Here is an 18,447-nt window from a genome sequence, read left to right as displayed (position 1 = left end):
AAGAAGAAGAAGAAGAAGAAGAGAGCCCTCCCAAAGTTCAAGAGTAAAAAGATGGAAGAAGAAATCAAAAAGTTAATCAAGATATGGCTATCAATCACAGCATCACTTTGTTACTGTTACTTCATACCTTCAAGAATCCCCAAAGGCAAGTACAGACTCCTCTCTCTCCTCCCAATCCTCTCTCTCTTCACCATCCTCCCTCTCCACCTCACCTGCGTCTTCCCAATCGCCGCCATCACCGGCATCACTTGGCTTGCAAATTTGAAGCTCCTCCTCTTCTCCTTCGACCTGGGCCCCCTCTCATCAAACCCACCAAAGTCCCTCCCTTTCTTCATCACCTTTGCTTGTCTCCCCACTAGAATCACCAACCAAAATCACGAATCCCAAATCCCAACAAAACCCAGAAATTTGGCTCTAAGTTTAGCCATTGAAATAGTGATTCTTTCTCTGTTGATGGGTGTTTTACATGATTACAGAGAAAGATTAATACAGCATGGAATTGTATTGGTTCTTCTGTACTGTGTGGTAGTGTTTCTACTGGTTGATATTCTTTTTGCATTTTCAAACGTCGGCGTCTTGCTGGGGCGGGAGATCGAACCGCCGTCCGATGAGCCTTACTTGGCAACATCCCTCCAAGATTTCTGGGGGAGGAGGTGGAACCTCACCGTAACGAATATCATGCGACACACCGTGTATAAACCTGTGTGGGCAGGCACGGTGGGGGTATTGGGCAGACAGTGGGCCCAACTCTTGGGGGTATTATCGACTTTTCTCATATCGGGCTTAATGCACGAGCTGTTGTTATTTTACGTGATGCATGTGAGTCCCACGTGGGAAATTACCGGGTTTTTCGTGCTTCACGGGGTGGGTGTCGCGGCGGAGAAGGGTGTGGAGAGGGCGTTGCCCGGTCGGTGGCAGTTGCACTGGGCAGTTTCGCGGCCGTTGACGGTCGGGTTCGTGGTGGCTACCAGTTTTTGGTTGTTTTTTCCACCACTGATGAGGAATAACGTGGATGCGAGAGCCATTTATGAGTTCAAAATGTTTATGGACTTCATGAAAATGAAGCGAACTCATGTATAATATCTTGTTGCTTGCTTGTGTGTTTTTCCATTATAAATTTTGAGTTATTTTTGCAATCGAAACTTGCTCAATACTTGGTTCAATTTAGCCGGTGACAAACTAAACTATCAAGGGTGAGTCTGGCCTAACTTTTCAGAGACTTTTTGGCAAGGTCTTTGTTATCGCTTTCTCTTGATCTTTACAAGATTTGGGTCAAACTTTTACGCTACATTTTTTGTCTCGACGAGAGAAATCAAATAAGTATAAATAAACATAGGCTAATATTGAAAAAGATTCATACAGGATGACGAAAAAGACTAAAAAAAAAGGTCGAAAAATCTGAAGTACAATAAAGGCTAATATTTTTGGTCCAAAATTTTATCTGGGCCGAACTGTCTAAATAACTGGACTGCCCAGTCCAACATTTTATCTGGGCCAAATTATATTTGATCGTTTAGGTCGGGTCTGAACTTTGAACAATAGCGTTGGCGTCTGTGCAGGGGTCCGGTCCGGTACGGTCAAGTTCGGCGTCGCGACATCCCTGAGACAACGACGCAGGGGGAGAGACAGAGAGAGAGAGAGAGACTGAACCTATCTCTATTCCTCAGTTCTGGTGGGTTGAGTTGATTTCTTGTGGACTTCATCTGCTCACCTTTAACTGCTCTTTCTCTCTCTATATCTATATACCATCATCACATCCAATCTTCTCTCTCTCCGCATTCTACCTGTTTCGAGAGGACTCATCAGAATCTTCTCTCTTTATCCTCATATAGATCCGACCTATTCCCCCTCAATTCATCTCTATCGCATTGGTAATCTCTCTCTCTGTGTTTATATATAGATATATACTATGTACATATGTACTTGTCACCTTGTGGGAAAACAGCATTTTCGACGATTTTAGGGTTTAACCAGAGAACTAGCTTCGGTTTTGGGACGTAAAGAATCTTGTCTTCCTTGTATGTATAGAAATATGTGGATAACTGAAGTAGTAATCAGACTGGATGAGTCGAGGTGTCTGTAAGCTTGTCCGGACACCTGAGTTAACAAAAATAAGATATCCTCGTCAGACGTCACCTTGTGAAGAAACAACATTTTGTTCGATTTTAGGGTTTGTTCCTTGAAAAACTGGAAAGCTTACTTAGGTTTGTATGTTGGAAAACGTTGTTTCCTTATATAGGCATCAAATTCATATTTGGATAATTGAAGTAGTGATATATTTGTTTCCTTATATAGGCATCAAATTCATATTTGGATAATTGAAGTAGTGATACATTACTTTGTTTTTAAACCGATGAACTATCATATCCTCAGACTGGATTAGTTAAGGTATGCATAAGTTCGCCCGACACTTGAGTTATCAGAAAATAAGAAGAAAAAATCCTCCGACTGGAGCATTTTCTATCGGAGTGTATATAACAGGGACTTTTTCTCTATGGGCATGTTTGATTCAGGGAAATATAATCCAATTTGATATGTATTCTTACCCAACTATGGTGAATGGATTGCCAAAGCATACACATTTCGTATTCCATGTTTTATGGGATTGGTTATCCAATCGATACGTTGTCCTGTCCCTCCCCGTGTGTTGTATTCAAATGGTGCAAATGCGGTTCCTGTGGAAATTTATAGGCATTCTGACCTATCAAACAAACTCTATATGTTTTTCTTTGTTTGAAGTTCTTTTTGTTTGTATTGAACCTGCAACTAATTAGGTGGCGATGATAGTTTATCAATGTACAATGGGTGCATCTGAAGCAGAATCGCCTTTACTCATGCTGATTTCATCAAGCATATCATGAGATCAGTAACTTCATCCCCTCATGGTTAGTTGTGGAACCTTGAGATTCCCTGTCACTTGCAACTTGCCTCAGCTCAAGTTATCTGCAATCATGTACATAAGATTGATTGGAGTATTTGCCATTTGGATATTTATGTAGCCCCTTTGCAAGGTAGCAGCATGCTGCTGTGTTGGAAATTGAAACACTCTGGAATCTTCCCTTTGAAAACTTTTCAGTCGAGGTGGTATTATATCAAGTGAAACAAGTAGACTTATTTGTAGCCGAGATGTTGATCATAGGTAATAGGTTACAAAACTTTACACGATGTTGTCAATCGGCTGATCTAGTGACAAAAAGAAAAAAGTACGTTTTGCAGTTCCTAAAGAGTTCAGTCCTCGTCAGGTTTTGGGTGGTTTTTATCTCCAAATACAAGGTATTAACTATTAAGTAACCTGAAGCAGTGTTTTGCTTGTCATGTTTTTCATGACATATGGTGTTAAGTATCTGCAGCAGTATTAATGGTCTAATGTTTACCATAATAATTAAGGTTCAAACCATTCGTCTGGGGTTATGGCCTGACCAATAAAAAAGGAAGAAGGGGTCTGATAAGTTTTTTTGAGTTTGGAATTGTATTTTCTTCCACGAATGTCCTTCGTTTCAGTTCGGGTTTTATAGCTCTGTCCTTTGTTGATATTATAGTTTCTCAGGTTACATCCGGGGTCTGTGGTTTTTTCATGTTTATCTTAGGATAAGGAAACTTTGCATAATTGATAATGTTCCTAACGTAATATATTTTACGCACTCCTTTCCCCTAATTACAGAACATAATGGTTATGCTTTCAGAAATTGATGTCATAATATGCCAATTGGACGATCGCTGTTAAGACTTATGTGAAACAAAAGGTGATGGACGAGGTTGATGACGATGATGTGCCCCTAGTTTTCAGGCGCAGTAGCACCACTTCAAAGCAAAATCATTTGCACTCGGAAACAACGAAGTCATCATCTCAAAGGCATGATGTACAGTTAAAGAAGCAGGTCTCTGAAGTCCGTTCTTCCAATGGTCTGAACTCCATTTCCCAGAAGGGTATGCCAGTTCTATCTAGCAAGGCATCAATAGTGAAATCTCATGCAGCAAGCCCAAAAGAGTCGACTTCATCTGCCAAGGGGTCAGCAGTAAAATCTTCTTTACCAAGCCCAAAAACCTCAGTTTCATCTGCTAAGGCATCTCTCGTGAAGAAGCCAGTGGCTGATTTAAAAGTGTCAACTTTGGTAGCTGATCAGTCAAACCATATGTCGCAACAAAATACATCATCTGCTATAACGAAGGAGAAGCAGATGATTAATTGTTCTGGAGAACCACATAGTGATTCTGAGGATTTAGAAGATAATAAGCCACTGAGTGCTAGACTCTCTGCTGGATTACCAAAGGTATGTCCAAACAATACCAACAAAGAGCCAAACACTTCTACTCTGGGTTCACCACCACTTGAAACACCAAGAGTCAAAGGTGAAGACTCGGATGATGAAATTCCTTTGTCCTCAAAATATAAGTTCAAGTCAAATGCAGGACCATCTGGAAGCAAGTCCCATGTGTTTGATGAAAATAAACCTGTGGCACCAAAACTTAAGCAAAATGGTTCTACCATGATAGACAACCAAGTTAAAAAATCTTCTACCTTGTTGAACAAGAGATCTGTAGCTGAGGCTAAGTCTTTAAGTCAGCCTTCAAATAAAAGGCCAAAGCTTGTCAATGGGTCTTCTCCTACCTCAGAGAAAGTGTCTGTGAAAGCAGAATCAAAGTTAGATGAGGATCGTATCGATTATGTCCCTATTTCCGAGAGGTTGCAGATGGCACTTTTATCAGGCAAGAAATCTTTAAGTCAGTCTTCAGTTAAAAGGCCAAAGCTTGCTGATGGATCTCCTCCAATCGTTGGTAAGCAAGTATCCATCAAAGCAGAACCAAAGGTAGATGAGAATGGTACTGGTTATGTTCCTATTTCCGAGAGGTTGCAGATGGCAATTTTATCAGGCAGGAAATCTTTAAGTCAGTCTTCAGTTAAAAGGCCAAAGCTTGTTGATGGATCTGCTCCAATCGTTGATAAGCAAGTATCCATTAAAGCAGAATCAGAGGTAGATGAGGATGATGATGATTATGTTCCCATTTCCGAGAGATTGAAGAAGGCAAATGTATCAGGTACAAAATCGGCATCTGTAAAACAGAAGGTGACAAAAGTTGTTTCGACTTCGTTCAAAAAGAGTACCAAGTCCAAGAAAGTTGTGAAAAAATCAGCACACTCCAAGTCGTCAAAGGTGCCCCCTGGCTCTGGTGAAGGGCAAAAATGGACTACCTTTGTTCACAATGGTGTCATTTTCCCACCTCCATACAAGCCTCATGGGGTTAAGATGCTCTACAAGGGCCAACCAGTTAATTTGACTCCCGAACAAGAGGAGGTTCTCTCTCTCTCTCTCTCTCTCTCTCTCTCTCTCTCTCTCTGTTGTAATGTATAGCTTTTTATTTCTCCTCATTGCTTTGGTCACTGCGTAGTTTTCCATGCAGGTTTTGCTGTATCCGTTCTCACCTTTTTTTTCCTCAGGTCCGGATTGTCTGTTTTATTTGTGAATTTTATTGCAGGTTGCAACTATGTTTGCAGTGATGTTAGATACAGAATACATGACCAAATCTAAATTCAAAGAGAATTTTATGAGTGACTGGAAGAAAATTCTCGGGAAAAATCATGTAATTCAGAGGTTGGAAGATTGTGATTTCACCCCGATATATGACTGGCATCAGAAGGAAAAGGAGAAGAAGAAGCAAATGAGTGCAGAAGTAAGTTCCTTGCTAGAAAACTTTCTGGCTTTGTGATGCAAAAGGGTACTGGAATTCTGAAGGAAACTGAAACTCTCACTTAAAATAGTTGTTTTTAAATCTTCATCGGAACAAAATACTCCAACTTTTCTTGGTTTGATTTTCGGAATTCACCATTTAACAAACTCAGTGTAGGCTCTGTAAATTTTAGTATTTTGCTTTTATGAACTCAAGCCCCATCTAAAGTGGTTCCCCTGCTTCATTGAACCCCCCTTTGTTCTGATTCTTGCAGTGGCAAGATATAGTCGTTCATTTGTCATTTTTCTTGCTGTTTTCCAGGCATCTCTTTGCCTACTACCATTTGGATTCTACAAATATGTAGACTGAGAAATATGTGTTCTATTTACGGTACAATTACCGGTCCTTGTTATCAGGGTGTTCATAGGGCTTGGCCGGGCAGGGACCCATCTTCGGGGTTATTCGCACACCATGGCTTCTCTCTGGATCGAGTGCATGTTCCAACACTTGGCTATCCAAGTGTCCAGCATTGCTCAAAGCAATAACTGTTTGTGTAGAATCATCATTCTTTACCAAGCCAGAACACGTTTGCACAGAGGACAAACAGTATCCTTCAGAGAATCACAATTAGTAGACACAATCTTCTGTTTTTTATTGAAAAGTTACTACCTTTAAGCATAGGTGAACAAGAAACTTCTCTATAGTCATCTACACCTAACACTATCGATTATACCTATCTAGTTCAAATCCCTGAGTAATATCATCCTAATTCTTAAGATCCTGTTTGTTGTACTCTGACAGTGTTTTCTCTATAAGTTCTTGACAAGTACTAGTTCAGTTTAACTTAATGATGCCTGTTAATAGAGCCTACACAATGATCCCCTACTGCTGTGTGGTAGATTCAGATATTTGGTAAAACAGATTCACAGGATACCTATTGTTGCTACTTCTTACTGACATTTATATAATTGTCTCATTTGTGCAGAGAAGTATTTAGTTGATTTACATTTACTTTTAGTTTTTATCAATCTGAGAGTTTCTGTTCATGCAGGAGAAGAAGGCCTTGAGAGAAGAAAAAATGCAACAAGAGGAGAAGTACATGTGGGCTATCGTTGATGGTGTCAAAGAGAAGGTTACCGCTCGCTTTGACTGTCCATCATGCTTTGGAATATTGGGTGCTTATGCCTTCTTTGGATTTGAAATTTACTAATTTCTTGTTACAACTTCAGATACTACATGATAAATTTGCTACCATCCACATTAGTAATTTTAGTTGATGCCATTTTAGAGTTGGTGATTACATGATTATTTTAGGTCACCCCCCATCCGCCCCAGGCTATTCTATCTGGGTTTCCTCTTTTCCAAAGTGTGCCATGATTGAAAAAGCAATTTGAAGTGAATCAAGTGAGTCATTGGTAAGTTTCAGTTTAGGTGGTTGACAAGTCGACAATTATTCTGCGAAACTTTTTTCTGAATTGGAAACTCTCAAGGTATAAATAGGTGCATTTTCGTTTTGGGGATTTACGAGACATATGGACACATCCTGTGTTTTAGGTAGTTTTGGAGAATTGCTTTCATGCCTAATGAGCTCTTTTTTCCTTCTCCATAAAATTGTTTTCACGTCGTAGAGGAGGCATTACAGCTTTGATAATTTGTTTTTATTTTCTTTAATATTTCAGCTTTGATAATAGATACCATGCGACCGTACGATAGACAAGTGATTATGTCCTGAGATTTGTAAAATGTGTAAATGTTATTATGTTTTTGTTTGTTTCCCTTATCTAAAATACATGTGTTTCTGTTGTGTACTAAAGGAAGTCCCGGTATAGTTTCTGCATTTCAGTGTTGTAAGGGTATGTTTGGATGGAAAGAGTGAAGACGATCCACATTCTTAGAATATTCAAGAGTTGTTTTTCTGGTTGGCTAGAGAATTCTAGTGTCAACAAAAAAGATAGAAAAAGAAAACAGGAGCCTATGATTTACAATTCAACCATTTTCCCATAAAGAAATGTTTAATCCAGATAACATAGTATTGATTTATGTATCTAATTAGCGATGAGATTCTTGGTAGTTGGTACTGGGTTCCCATTTATGCTCTTCGAAACCTGCCATGCAAACATATCCTGAGATACGTTGGGTTGCGGGTCCTTTGAAATGTTTCTTTATGCTAGTTGTGGCATTGCTTTGGATGTAGCTCTCAGTATCCTCCTAGCATTCATGATCACTTCCCAAACTGCAGGTTGGGAACTTCAGAGTCGAACCGCCTGGGTTGTTTCGAGGCCGTGGAGAGCACCCGAAGGTTCTATACAAATTCTGAAGCACTTAAGTCTTCTGAAATGGAATATTTGATACACTGTAGCTGTATCTACAGTACTTGTCAACAGTTGTCAAGTTCAATTCAATTCAGTACTTGATGTGATTTTTGGCTTTTGTTCTTCAGATGGGTAAGCTGAAAAAACGCATTCGGCCTAGGGACATTACTATAAATATAGGAAAAGATGCCCCAATTCCAGAATGCCCTATGCCTGGTGAAAGGTGGTTGTTTCTGGCACAATATTGTTTGAGAAAGATCAAAGGTTTATCTTTTTATAAGATGTTTTCTTTGTGAATGAACTTCTACATATTTGACGTTCGCAGATGGAAAGAAATAAGGCACGACAACACGGTTACATGGCTTGCTTTTTGGATTGATCCAATCAATTCAAAGGAATTTAAGTACGTGTTCTTGGCACCTAGCAGTTCCTTGAAAGGGCAAAGTGACAAAGAGAAATATGAGAAAGCAAGGCTTTTGAAGGTTATTATATAAACTTCCACCTACAAGTATTCAATGAGTGCCAACTTCTGTCTTGGAAAAAATAGCAGTAACTTCTTGTCTAATGCTGAGTATCCGATTGTAGGATTACATACAAGGCATCAGATCAGCCTATAAAAAAGATTTTGCAAGTAAGGATATCACAAAACGGCAAATAGCTGTTGCTACCTATCTTATTGATAAACTAGCTCTAAGGGCAGGCAATGAGAAGGTATGATGTTTGTATATGTCTTCTTCTATTTGTGCTTATAAATTTCTGTTTATTCATGGAAGACCCTTTACTTATCCTCCCGAAGCGTTTGTTGAGTATGCCTGCACGCCGCACGGGGTAATTGGTGAAGGCTTGCCCCTGTTTATTGGATCTGAATACCTTCACTGTGTGGGAAACATAGTGATGCAGATCGTTTGGCGGATGCTACTAGTGTTTTATTTTCTTAAATTGAATGATACTTATAGATAACATTGTCTGGTCTGCTTTACAGGATGATGAAGAAGCTGATACTGTTGGTTGCTGCACATTGAAAGTGGGAAATGTAGAACCAATGCCTCCAGACACTTTGAAGGTATACAATATTAACATCCAGATAGCAAGACTGGATTTGGTGGCAGCAGAAGTGAAACTAATATTACAATTTTGAGAGGTTACTGTATTGAGGTTTTCAAGTTTTGATTGACTCATGATGGCCTTTATGCTATGATACTGGAATTAGTTCTTGGAGTATTTTGAAGCTGCCAGAAGCATTAACCATGCAGGTTGTCAATTAATTGCAGTTCACTACAGATCTATTTCTTTTCTGATTTTTCAGTTTGACTTCCTGGGTAAAGATTCAATAAGATACCAGAATGAGGTTAAAGTTGAACTTCCTGTGTTTAAGGCAATTCAGCAGTTCAGAACTGGTTAGTTTATTGCCTTACGTATCAAAATGTATCTTTCTGCATATTATGGTCAGGACCTGTGAGTTTGTTCTTCATATTTTTTAACAGGAAAAAGTGGTGGTGATGATCTATTTGACAAGCTGGATACGGGTAAATTGAATGCTCATCTGAAGGAACTCATGCCTGGCCTCACAGCAAAAGTTTTCCGCACATATAATGCATCTATCACATTGGATGAGATGGTAAGATTTAAACTTCGCTTTTCACACCCCAAGTTATTAGCTCTACTGACTAGCACCTGCCAGGATCTAGCCCTAACCAGCCCATCTCTTAAAGCTTGCTTACTTCAAGAGCGCCCAAGACTGAAAGAAGAGATCATGTTTTACGGGAATAAATGGTTTGGTGTCAATCTAAGTTGGGTACAAAAGTGCTGTTCATAGTGAGGTCTTGGTTCTCAGACTCTTACCATCAAATTGTGAAATATGGGACACTGCCAAGTTGTTGTCCGTATATTAGATACTGCAGGTTGTTTGAAAATGTGGTACTAGGGTGAAGGCGCCAAATTCTGATGAATGTGAGTTGTGAAAATATGTTTTCTGTTACGTTGAAAAGAAATTGTTGTCGTTTGACTTTCTTGTGAGGAGTTTTAACAATTTTCTTTTGCTAAAGGATCACATTTAACGGAAATCACCTCCAGTCTCTTTTTCTTTGACTCGTAAGGTAACTTCAGGGTGATCTGAAGGCACATTTGGATGCACCAAGTCCAATACATTTACAAGTTCATCTGCGGCAGAGATCGAGACTGTTTACATAGTTTATCTTGTGATGAGTGATAACCAGCGTATCTCTTGTTTCTCTGTGGTTTCTATGAACAACCGTTTCATAGTGTTGGTCCTGTGAATCCTGGAAGGGTGGACTGAATAAGCACCTAACTTTCTGCCCTAACAGCTCATTGTGCTAATCCCCTCACTTAAACCCATGTTTCCAGGCCTATTGCGTGCTACCCCAAGCTTTCTCCACTGTATCAATTCTCTAGAGATGTAATTACAACTGTTTTCAAAAACAGGCGGTATTCCTCGTTCTGGACACTTCAACGTCACATGGTGGAAATAAAAGCAAATCTGTGTATTGTGTGGGCTGTACCGAAGACCAATTGAAACAGAAGGCAATGAATATTGTCCTAGTTAGGGTTCTTCCTGAACTTCTACACTTGATTAGTAATGTGTTGGAACTATCCACCATTGTGCCATGGACTTAGAAAGGGAGAGCTGTGTGAATGATTCATTTAGTGGTGACGATAGGTGTATCTGGTTATGGGCCTGTTAATCTTGTTTGTGTGCCTGACGTGGCATTTCCTCGAGTAAATCATATCTCTAGGGCTGTTGCAACCATATTGCTTTCCTTGTAAGGCCAGCCTTAGTATAGCACTGGGTGGACACTGTATCCATGTTTGAGATCTACAAATACATATTGAAGGTCTGAATGGTCAACTGTGCGATCGATTGTTAGTGTCAGTATTGCGAGTTAGAAATAGTTGAAAGCCTTCTTATTGGATGTTAGGATGATCATGAAACTTCCCAAACATGGAAATTCTTGATCTATGGAAGAACGATGTCTGATGTCTCCATGTTTCTTCGATAACCAAAGTGGATAATTGTCAAATTTATGTCAAAAAAGTCCATTCTGGTCTACAAGATAGGTCTTGCTTTTTGCAAATTTAAACCTTAGGAGTTACCCTTCGTCTTATTTGTTCTTTTCCGTAAGGTCTGGGATTTTACTTTTTTGAGTTTATCTAAAGTAGCTAATTTACGTCAAAGACTTTATAGTTGCGAAGCAAATGCTTTCAAACGGACTAAACCTTTGTCCCAAGTACTAGCCAGCTACATGGATCACGTATTTTGCATGCGGGCATTCTATTCTTTGGCTACAGCAATTTGAATAATGCTTCACATTGATGACAATGGAGACTGTTAGTATCATAGAGTCCACGGGATGTATGACATCATTGGTTTTAATAAGCATATGATATTTCTATAATCAACAAATGAGTTATGGATTATTATCGTTTATGGAATCTTCGAAAGCCCATTATGATAGGATACGTGAATATGTGTTTGGTTTAAGGTGTAAAATGTCTACTTTTGTTTCTGTCTTTCAGCCTTACACATGCAAAAAAGTTTTTAATCAGAGGATTCATTTGCATTCTTTGAATTGTTAATGGCGTGTTTTGTTTCTGTCTTAACTTTTTGTTTTGGCTGATGGCAGTTGAGTAAGGAAACAAAGGATGGAGATTTAGCTGAGAAAGTTGTAGTTTACCAGCACGCGAACAAGGAGGTAAAGGAAATCTATTGCTAGGAAATTATGATGAGCTAGTCAATGTTTTTTATGAGTTTGTTTATGAAAATTCTGATATTATTTTTGTTTTTGTAGGTTGCTATAATTTGTAATCATCAACGTACTGTCTCAAAGTCCCACTCTGCACAAATGTCAAGGTTGAATGAGAAGATCGATGAATTAAAGGTAATGACAAGTTTTTTGGATTCTAGGAATGAATCACTCAACTGCCCACAGGGGTGGACCAATGCCCTGCCTTGGGCTTGAGTGATCACAGTTAAGGGAGTCCCGTAATTAGAGAAGATTACTCTCTCTCAACTGTGATGCTCTTGCTTCGTACTTAGTCTATCTTATGGTATAATCATGTTTGTGGCTTCTCAGGTTTTGTTCTATTGGCTGTAGGGCATTTTGGATGAGCTTGAAACAGATTTAGCCAGAGCAAAGAAAGGGAAGCCCCCATTGAAGACTTCTGATGGGAAGTCAAAGAAGAACCTGAACCCTGAAGTGTAAGCACTGGATCTCATTTGTTTTTGCGGTAGGCCTTGTTGTTGGATACTGCCTCACTGGAGTTAATAAGACATTGCAGTTTGGAGAGGAAGATCGTTCAAACCAATGCAAGGATCGCGAAAATGGAGCGGGATAAGGAGACCAAAGAAGATTTGAAAACCGTGGCATTGGGAACGTCCAAGATCAACTACCTTGATCCTAGGATCACAGTTGCTTGGTGCAAGCGACATGAAGTTCCAATTGAGAAGGTGTGAACCGCTTTGCATTTTTTTCCTCTTCCAGTTGGGATAATTCCCGCTTCTTCCAACAAGATGATTTTCGTTTACTATACTTTGCCTTGCAGATTTTCAACAAGTCTCTTTTGGAAAAGTTCACTTGGGCAATGGAAGTTGATCCCAACTTCAGATTCTGAGGTTTCAGTTATTGTAGCACATTGTACTTCCCCATGTTGAACCTTCTAACCCGCTTTAATCCCTTTGTCTACATCCCCCTGAGAATTATTCCAATTTTTCGATATAATTCCAGCGGAGAGTTGTTGTTGTATTCAACCTTTTCATCAAATTTTGGGGTGAGTTTTCCCCTTAAAAAAGTCTACCAACGGCGCTAAGAGCTGCCATTAGAATTGTTTCGCAAGAGACTTGCAGATGTTTCATTTATTTACTGACATTTAGGTTGTTCTGAATACAGAATCCAGTTGATTTTTTATTTGTACTTTGATTTTCATCCACTTGTACTCCCAACAATACATATTTATTCTGAATTCCATGACATTGCATAAAGAAACCCGTTTTCATTTATTTTGAAAAGTATGCAGCTGAATGAGTCCTTCCCCAAATCAAACAAACAAAGAAAGAAGAGAAATGATTGTTTTCGATTGCTATATTCGAATCAAGAATTTGAATAAGAAATTAAAAATAAGATGAAAAAGTTGAGAGATCTAACGATTTACAACAGTTTGGTTTTCAAATTTTGTTATTTTAATTTCCACACTCGTATCGTTTAATATACTAGCTTAAGAAGATTTAAGCCCTGCTATTAATCAATAGTGCTAGGGGCACACAAACAATTACACTCTGCATTGTGTATTTGTGAGTAATTGAGTGTGCATGCTTATACTAAGGCGCCGCTATTCGCAGCCCTCTATTTACTTCCGTAGCCCACTAAATTTCGGTAAATGATTGTTGAAAATCATAAATAACATTTCGGTAAATTGCTGTTGAAAACAAGATTATATTTCGGTAACTACATGTCGAAAATATGTTCAACTTTCGGTAAACAAGTGCCGAATATGCATTTTCGGTAAACATCTGTTGAAAAAAATATTATATTTCGGTAATTGAACGCTGAAAATATATCTCAATTTCGGTAACTAACTGTCGAGTATAATTGAAAATTTTTAACGGGCTATGGGAGTAAATAGAGGGCTGCGAATAGCAGCGCCTTTATACTATTTGTCTTTAGCATTTTTGTCTGTTAGTCTTCTCCTCCTCCGCCGGTGTTTCTCCTGAGATCACTCGGTTTTCGGCCTAATGGCGGCTTTCGAGCGTCTCTCTGGGTGGCTATCTCGCGTGGTGGCTGGCGGTGGCGATGTCCTCTGCTGTGTTGGATGGATAAGGTGTTGGTGGCGGCGGGTCTGTTTGTAACAAAGCAAAATCAGCAAAGGGGCTCGGGCTGTATTATAGCTTCTTTTGGGCCCATCTCCATTTTTCTTGGGCTGGGCCTTCAGCATGTTTTGCAAGAGAAATGATCCAAATTCGTTCCTCTCGAGTCTCCTTTCGTAAACTTCAGAAAAGTCCGTTAATCGAGATTGATCTAATCTACCAAAGCAAAATCGATATCGACGAGCTTCGATTTGTAAACAGATCAATCTACCAAAGCAAAACCGAAAACGACGAGCTTCGATTTGGATATTCCGGGTTCTCCACAAATATAACAGGTGTTTTTCATCTTCTTTTGTCGCTCCAAATTTTTGGAGTTGTTGGGATTTACGTTTTTCAGCAGCAATTAGAAACATTAGGGCTTGCGTTACAGTTTGGATACATTCTGTTGAGAGTAAATTGAGTATTTTGATTCCAGAATTTTGAATAGCTTGTGCCGTGGGCCGTGGCCGTTGGTGAGATCATCAAAATAGAAAATGGGGTTTATGGTAACAACCCTAATTTTCGTGGTGATTGGAATCATTGCATGTCTCTGTGCCAGAATCTGCTGCAACAGAGGGCCTTCTACGAATCTGTACGTTTCCATTGTTGAATCTCTCCTCTCTTTTTTCGGTTAAGATTTTCTTACTCAAATTTCCATATGTAGCAAACAGTTGTCAATATTGGTCTGTCTAAGTACTTTATTGTCCCCACAATGTTTGTTCACCGCCTCGGTTTGCACATTGTAATTGGGTTATATATTTCATAAGATTTTCAAGTTTGAATGGCCGCAATTTGGTGTTCGGTTTTAGTTTGTCTCAAGAACTGCATTAAGAATCAGCTGGATGGAACTTGGGTTTTGATGGTTGTTGGAAATCAATTTATTGGCTATTTCAGAATTAGTGTCTCATTACTGCTAGATTAATATCCAGCGGTGGCTGGGACTGGTAAGGTTGGATGAATGCCAAACTTTCAGCTGCTGCTCTCTGATTCAAACCTGCGTTAACGTACTTGATAATCTGAGCTCTTACCATTGTACCAAGCAATGCCCCTTCCCTTGAAAAGATCCTGCTTGACTAATATGGAGGCTTTAATATGTGAATGAAATGAACAAAAAATACTTGCTCGACTGTGTAACTTGAAAATGGTTCGAAATCCAACCTTCCGTGGAAATGTTAGTTTTATTGCTTATATTCAGATGTTCAACTGCCTAACTGATTGGGGATACCAAAGGTTTTGGTTTTCGTCAATTTCAAATGTAGACAAGAACATATCTTATCGGTCGATGTGCATTCATTGTAGATGTGGTGATATGTTTTACATACATATGTATAAATATTATTTACATTGATAGTCTATTGGATCTTGGTTATTTATAATTTGAAACCATGAAAGGGAGACATTTATGAAGTTCACTGAGTTTCCTAAAATGCCAAGGAAGATAAATTATTTGCGTTGCCTTGCTTTTGGTCAAGCTGTTCGAATTAGTTCATTTTTTTATCCTCACTGATTGGCTAATGCATATTATGTGATGCAGGTTGCACGTGACATTGGTTATTACTGCAACAGTATGCTGCTGGATGATGTAAGTTTGATTTCTTATTGAAATTCCCTTTAGCGTAAATATACTTACATATTCGTCGCTTAGATGGCTTCATGGCTTCAGTTTCATTTTGGAAATCATTTTTCACATACTGACATACCTATTTCGCACGGCTATGGAGGACCATACTGCAAATGCGTTTAGGTTCCCTTGGATCTTAGGTTTAATGTAGAATCTTTCGAAGGAAAATAGTTGGTATTGTCCTATTTTTTAAGTGTTTGGCTGATGCCTTTTAGAAACTACTAGCATGTAGTCCAAACATTTATCAAAGAGTTGATTTATGTGGAAAAGCAGATTTTGAATTACACAACATGGAGAAAAATCAAATGGCAGAGGTTAGAGGAAGATTGTTGCGAAGGGTGGAGTAATCTTATTTATGAGATTTTGAGCAAAAAATTCTTGCTATTGGAGAAATAAGGGCTGAAGGAAGTATTTTGTGAACTTTGGTTCTTCCTTGCTATAATATGATTTGCTATGGTTGAAGCTCATTTATTGACTTAATAAGCGGAGTTTTCTGGTTGGTACCATTCTAACCACAAGATTGTACAGTACTTATGTCCAACTTCTGAGTTTGGGATTCCTATATTGCAAATTCAGTTGCGATGCTAGAACTCTCATTTGCATATTTCTTTTGTTGGCGTAGGTGGGCAATTGTGTATCTTGCGCAGATGAAGCCACTCATAGTCCCAATTTTGAGTGAAGGGGAGTGATGTGCTCTATGCAAAATGAGTATAATCCTCTTACTTTTTGGAGGTGTGAGTGTATTCTACTAGAGTACATTAAGTACCAAAGTCTTCTCATATCATATTCGTGTGTAGCCTTCTGATTGGTGACGCAAATGGCTTTGAATTGGTTCTGTAAGTTGTGAATGGCCCTAGTATCAGTAAAACTGTTGTAATATATTATTCATTTTTTGGACCAGATGAGTGGAAGCTTTTCGAAATAATTGCCTTGCAGTTGCTAGCTTTAACACTTAATCTCATTGGACTAATGCATTATTGTTCTTTTCCTCGAATTTGGTCAAGGTGTTGCGTCAATTTTGCGTTCTCTCCTTTGCTCATTATGAGTAACCTATATAGAGTAAGAGTAGCTTGAAGATATGTTGGGTATTAGGAAATCCAAGAGGCGGCAGAAAGAAGCAAAAATGTGTGGTTGTTCAGATCTGCAGTAACAACTGAATTATCATCTGAGGGTGTCAGCAATAGGAAATTGATCTGTCTTAACATGGCCGAGGTTATTTGGTTAGTTAATAAGATCGTGGTATAGATTATATATAGAAGATGATGAGCAAGTCATATACAAAATTACAATAATGGAAACTGAGGATGATAAAAGGGCAAATATTCAGGCTCCTCAACATGATGCTGGGTCTTTTGATACTTGTGTATGTATATCTTAATGTAAATCAGTAAATGTGTAAGGACAGAGCTAAGACTATCAATACGTAGAACAATTATCGTGTTAAATAATAGAAAGAGGAGAATAAAAGTGCAAATATAGATATGGATGGAGGGCGAAGACGATGTGGCGATTGGAGAGGGAAATGAGAAGATTTAAAGGGAAAAGGAGAGAACACGAAATGCAGAAATATGAAGGGATTTGGAGACGGATACAAAACAAAGAAATTTAGAAAAACGGGAAGAACAAAATCATCAACATGGAGGGACAAGTTTCTAAAAAATATACTAAATCCAAAGTCAAAATTTCAATGGGAATTTGGAAAAACCTCTTAAAACTGCGTAAGAATCTATCTATCAATATCCTATGGGAATGTGTTTAAACCTCATAATCTTTAAAACCCCAAATCCTAATTTCTAAGATTTTACATATTCTTTAAAAATCAAAAAGCTAGCCCCACGTTCACCTCTCTTTTTTTTGGGTTTATAAACGGGTACAAAATGAGGGGGATTCCCACGTTCACCTTTGTCACTTGATTCCTTGATTTTCCATTTTCTTTGAAAAGAAAAAACCTCGTTCCACGTTGAACCACCTGTCCCACCAAAGGCCAACTGGAAAAAATGAAAAAAGAAAATAAAAAACGAAAAGCTGCCATCTATTTCTAAGAAAACCAAAAAAACCCACGCCAGTAACTGAACCCACACCAATAGCTGACTTCTCCCACTTTTTAACCTTTCTCATGCAACTCCTCCCCACTTTTTCGCTGCAACTCCTCCTCGCTTTTCCTCTTCTTCTACTCTTTTTAACTCTTACCATTTCCGTGCACATAAAAAACGAAAAGCTGCCATCTATTTCTAAGAAGCCAAAAGGGGATCGAAGATTAACATACAATTGCTGACAAGGTAAGTCCATCACCACATCTTCGTCATGTATGTATCTTCACTGTTTTCCCACATTCCCTCTCCTAATTAATGGTGTTTCGACTTTTTTGTTCTCCAAATTTTGAAAGTAAGAGGCTATGTTCACCAACTACAAGAACAACACCGAATTGCGTCATTGCTCAATTTGTTAGAACGTTTGATTTCACTTCTCCATTAATTCAACACAATGGTTACAAAAATTCATGTACTCAGTGTACTTTTCCTGTCTCCTTGGTTTTTTAAATATTTTCACATTCCCTCTGGATCTCCTAAGGATCATGATGTTTCTACTTTTTTGTCTCTAGATTTTGATCAAAGTAAAAAATTTGGTTCATCAACGTTTGGTTTCAGTGCTCATCTACTGCTCAAAGGTCAGTTCTAATATAAGTTGCATCCGCATATCAGTACATTATGTTCGCATAAGTCAAAATTTTTGCAATTTTTCTTCCTCCATTTCAACCCATATAAAAAGTAGGACGTGAGTATCTTCTAGGTGGTAATGCGTTGAATGGGCAGTAAAATTATAAAATGATAAGTTTGTATAAAACATCCATTTGAAATAATTTTTTGCAATTTTTTTCTTCCACCATTTTTACCCATATAAAATTGAATTCATGCACTTTTCTTGCCTCTTTCTTTAACTCTCGTTTGTGTCCGTTCGATGCACGGGATAAAAAACTAAATTAAATTTTG

At 38.6% G+C, this 18,447-nt stretch overlaps 3 protein-coding genes and 1 long non-coding RNA gene across 5 annotated transcripts; all 4 read left to right on the top strand.

Annotated features, from left to right (window-relative positions):
- Positions 1–9: 9 nt before the first annotated feature.
- Positions 10–3,809, top strand: LOC131329610 (probable long-chain-alcohol O-fatty-acyltransferase 1). The gene is made up of 2 exons (XM_058362835.1): positions 10–1,074; positions 3,684–3,809. Exons 1-2 carry the CDS (start codon positions 52–54, stop codon positions 3,696–3,698), a joined length of 1,038 nt encoding a protein of 345 aa, XP_058218818.1. The 5' UTR covers positions 10–51; the 3' UTR covers positions 3,699–3,809.
- LOC131329608 (DNA topoisomerase 1 beta-like) lies at positions 3,662–12,923 on the top strand. Of its 2 annotated transcripts, XM_058362832.1 has the most exons (15): positions 3,662–5,294; positions 5,476–5,670; positions 6,719–6,799; positions 7,907–7,966; positions 8,108–8,202; positions 8,305–8,461; positions 8,565–8,690; positions 8,962–9,042; positions 9,286–9,376; positions 9,464–9,597; positions 11,621–11,689; positions 11,786–11,875; positions 12,092–12,195; positions 12,276–12,444; positions 12,540–12,923. In XM_058362832.1, the coding sequence occupies exons 1-15, from the start codon at positions 3,747–3,749 to the stop codon at positions 12,606–12,608; spliced, it is 3,069 nt and encodes a 1,022-aa protein (XP_058218815.1). In that variant the 5' UTR covers positions 3,662–3,746; the 3' UTR covers positions 12,609–12,923. The 2 variants fall into 2 exon arrangements, with proteins under 2 accessions (XP_058218815.1, XP_058218816.1); XM_058362833.1 differs by lacking the exon at positions 3,662–5,294 and having other exon boundaries at positions 5,530–5,670; positions 6,719–6,842.
- Positions 12,924–13,825: 902 nt separating this feature from the next.
- LOC131329607 (V-type proton ATPase subunit e1) lies at positions 13,826–16,382 on the top strand. The gene is made up of 4 exons (XM_058362831.1): positions 13,826–14,132; positions 14,273–14,428; positions 15,371–15,418; positions 16,080–16,382. The coding sequence occupies exons 2-4, from the start codon at positions 14,331–14,333 to the stop codon at positions 16,144–16,146; spliced, it is 213 nt and encodes a 70-aa protein (XP_058218814.1). The 5' UTR covers positions 13,826–14,132; positions 14,273–14,330; the 3' UTR covers positions 16,147–16,382.
- Positions 16,383–17,552: 1,170 nt separating this feature from the next.
- Positions 17,553–18,261, top strand: LOC131329606 (uncharacterized). Its single transcript, XR_009200803.1, has 3 exons — positions 17,553–17,736; positions 17,844–17,944; positions 18,060–18,261. It is a non-coding gene; the product is annotated as an uncharacterized LOC131329606 (long non-coding RNA).
- Positions 18,262–18,447: the final 186 nt, after the last annotated feature.

The sequence above is a fragment of the Rhododendron vialii genome, chromosome 6a, assembly GCF_030253575.1.
Source record: "Rhododendron vialii isolate Sample 1 chromosome 6a, ASM3025357v1".
In the NCBI taxonomy this organism is placed as follows: domain Eukaryota; kingdom Viridiplantae; phylum Streptophyta; class Magnoliopsida; order Ericales; family Ericaceae; genus Rhododendron; species Rhododendron vialii.
This window is presented reverse-complemented; position numbering and strand designations above follow the sequence as displayed.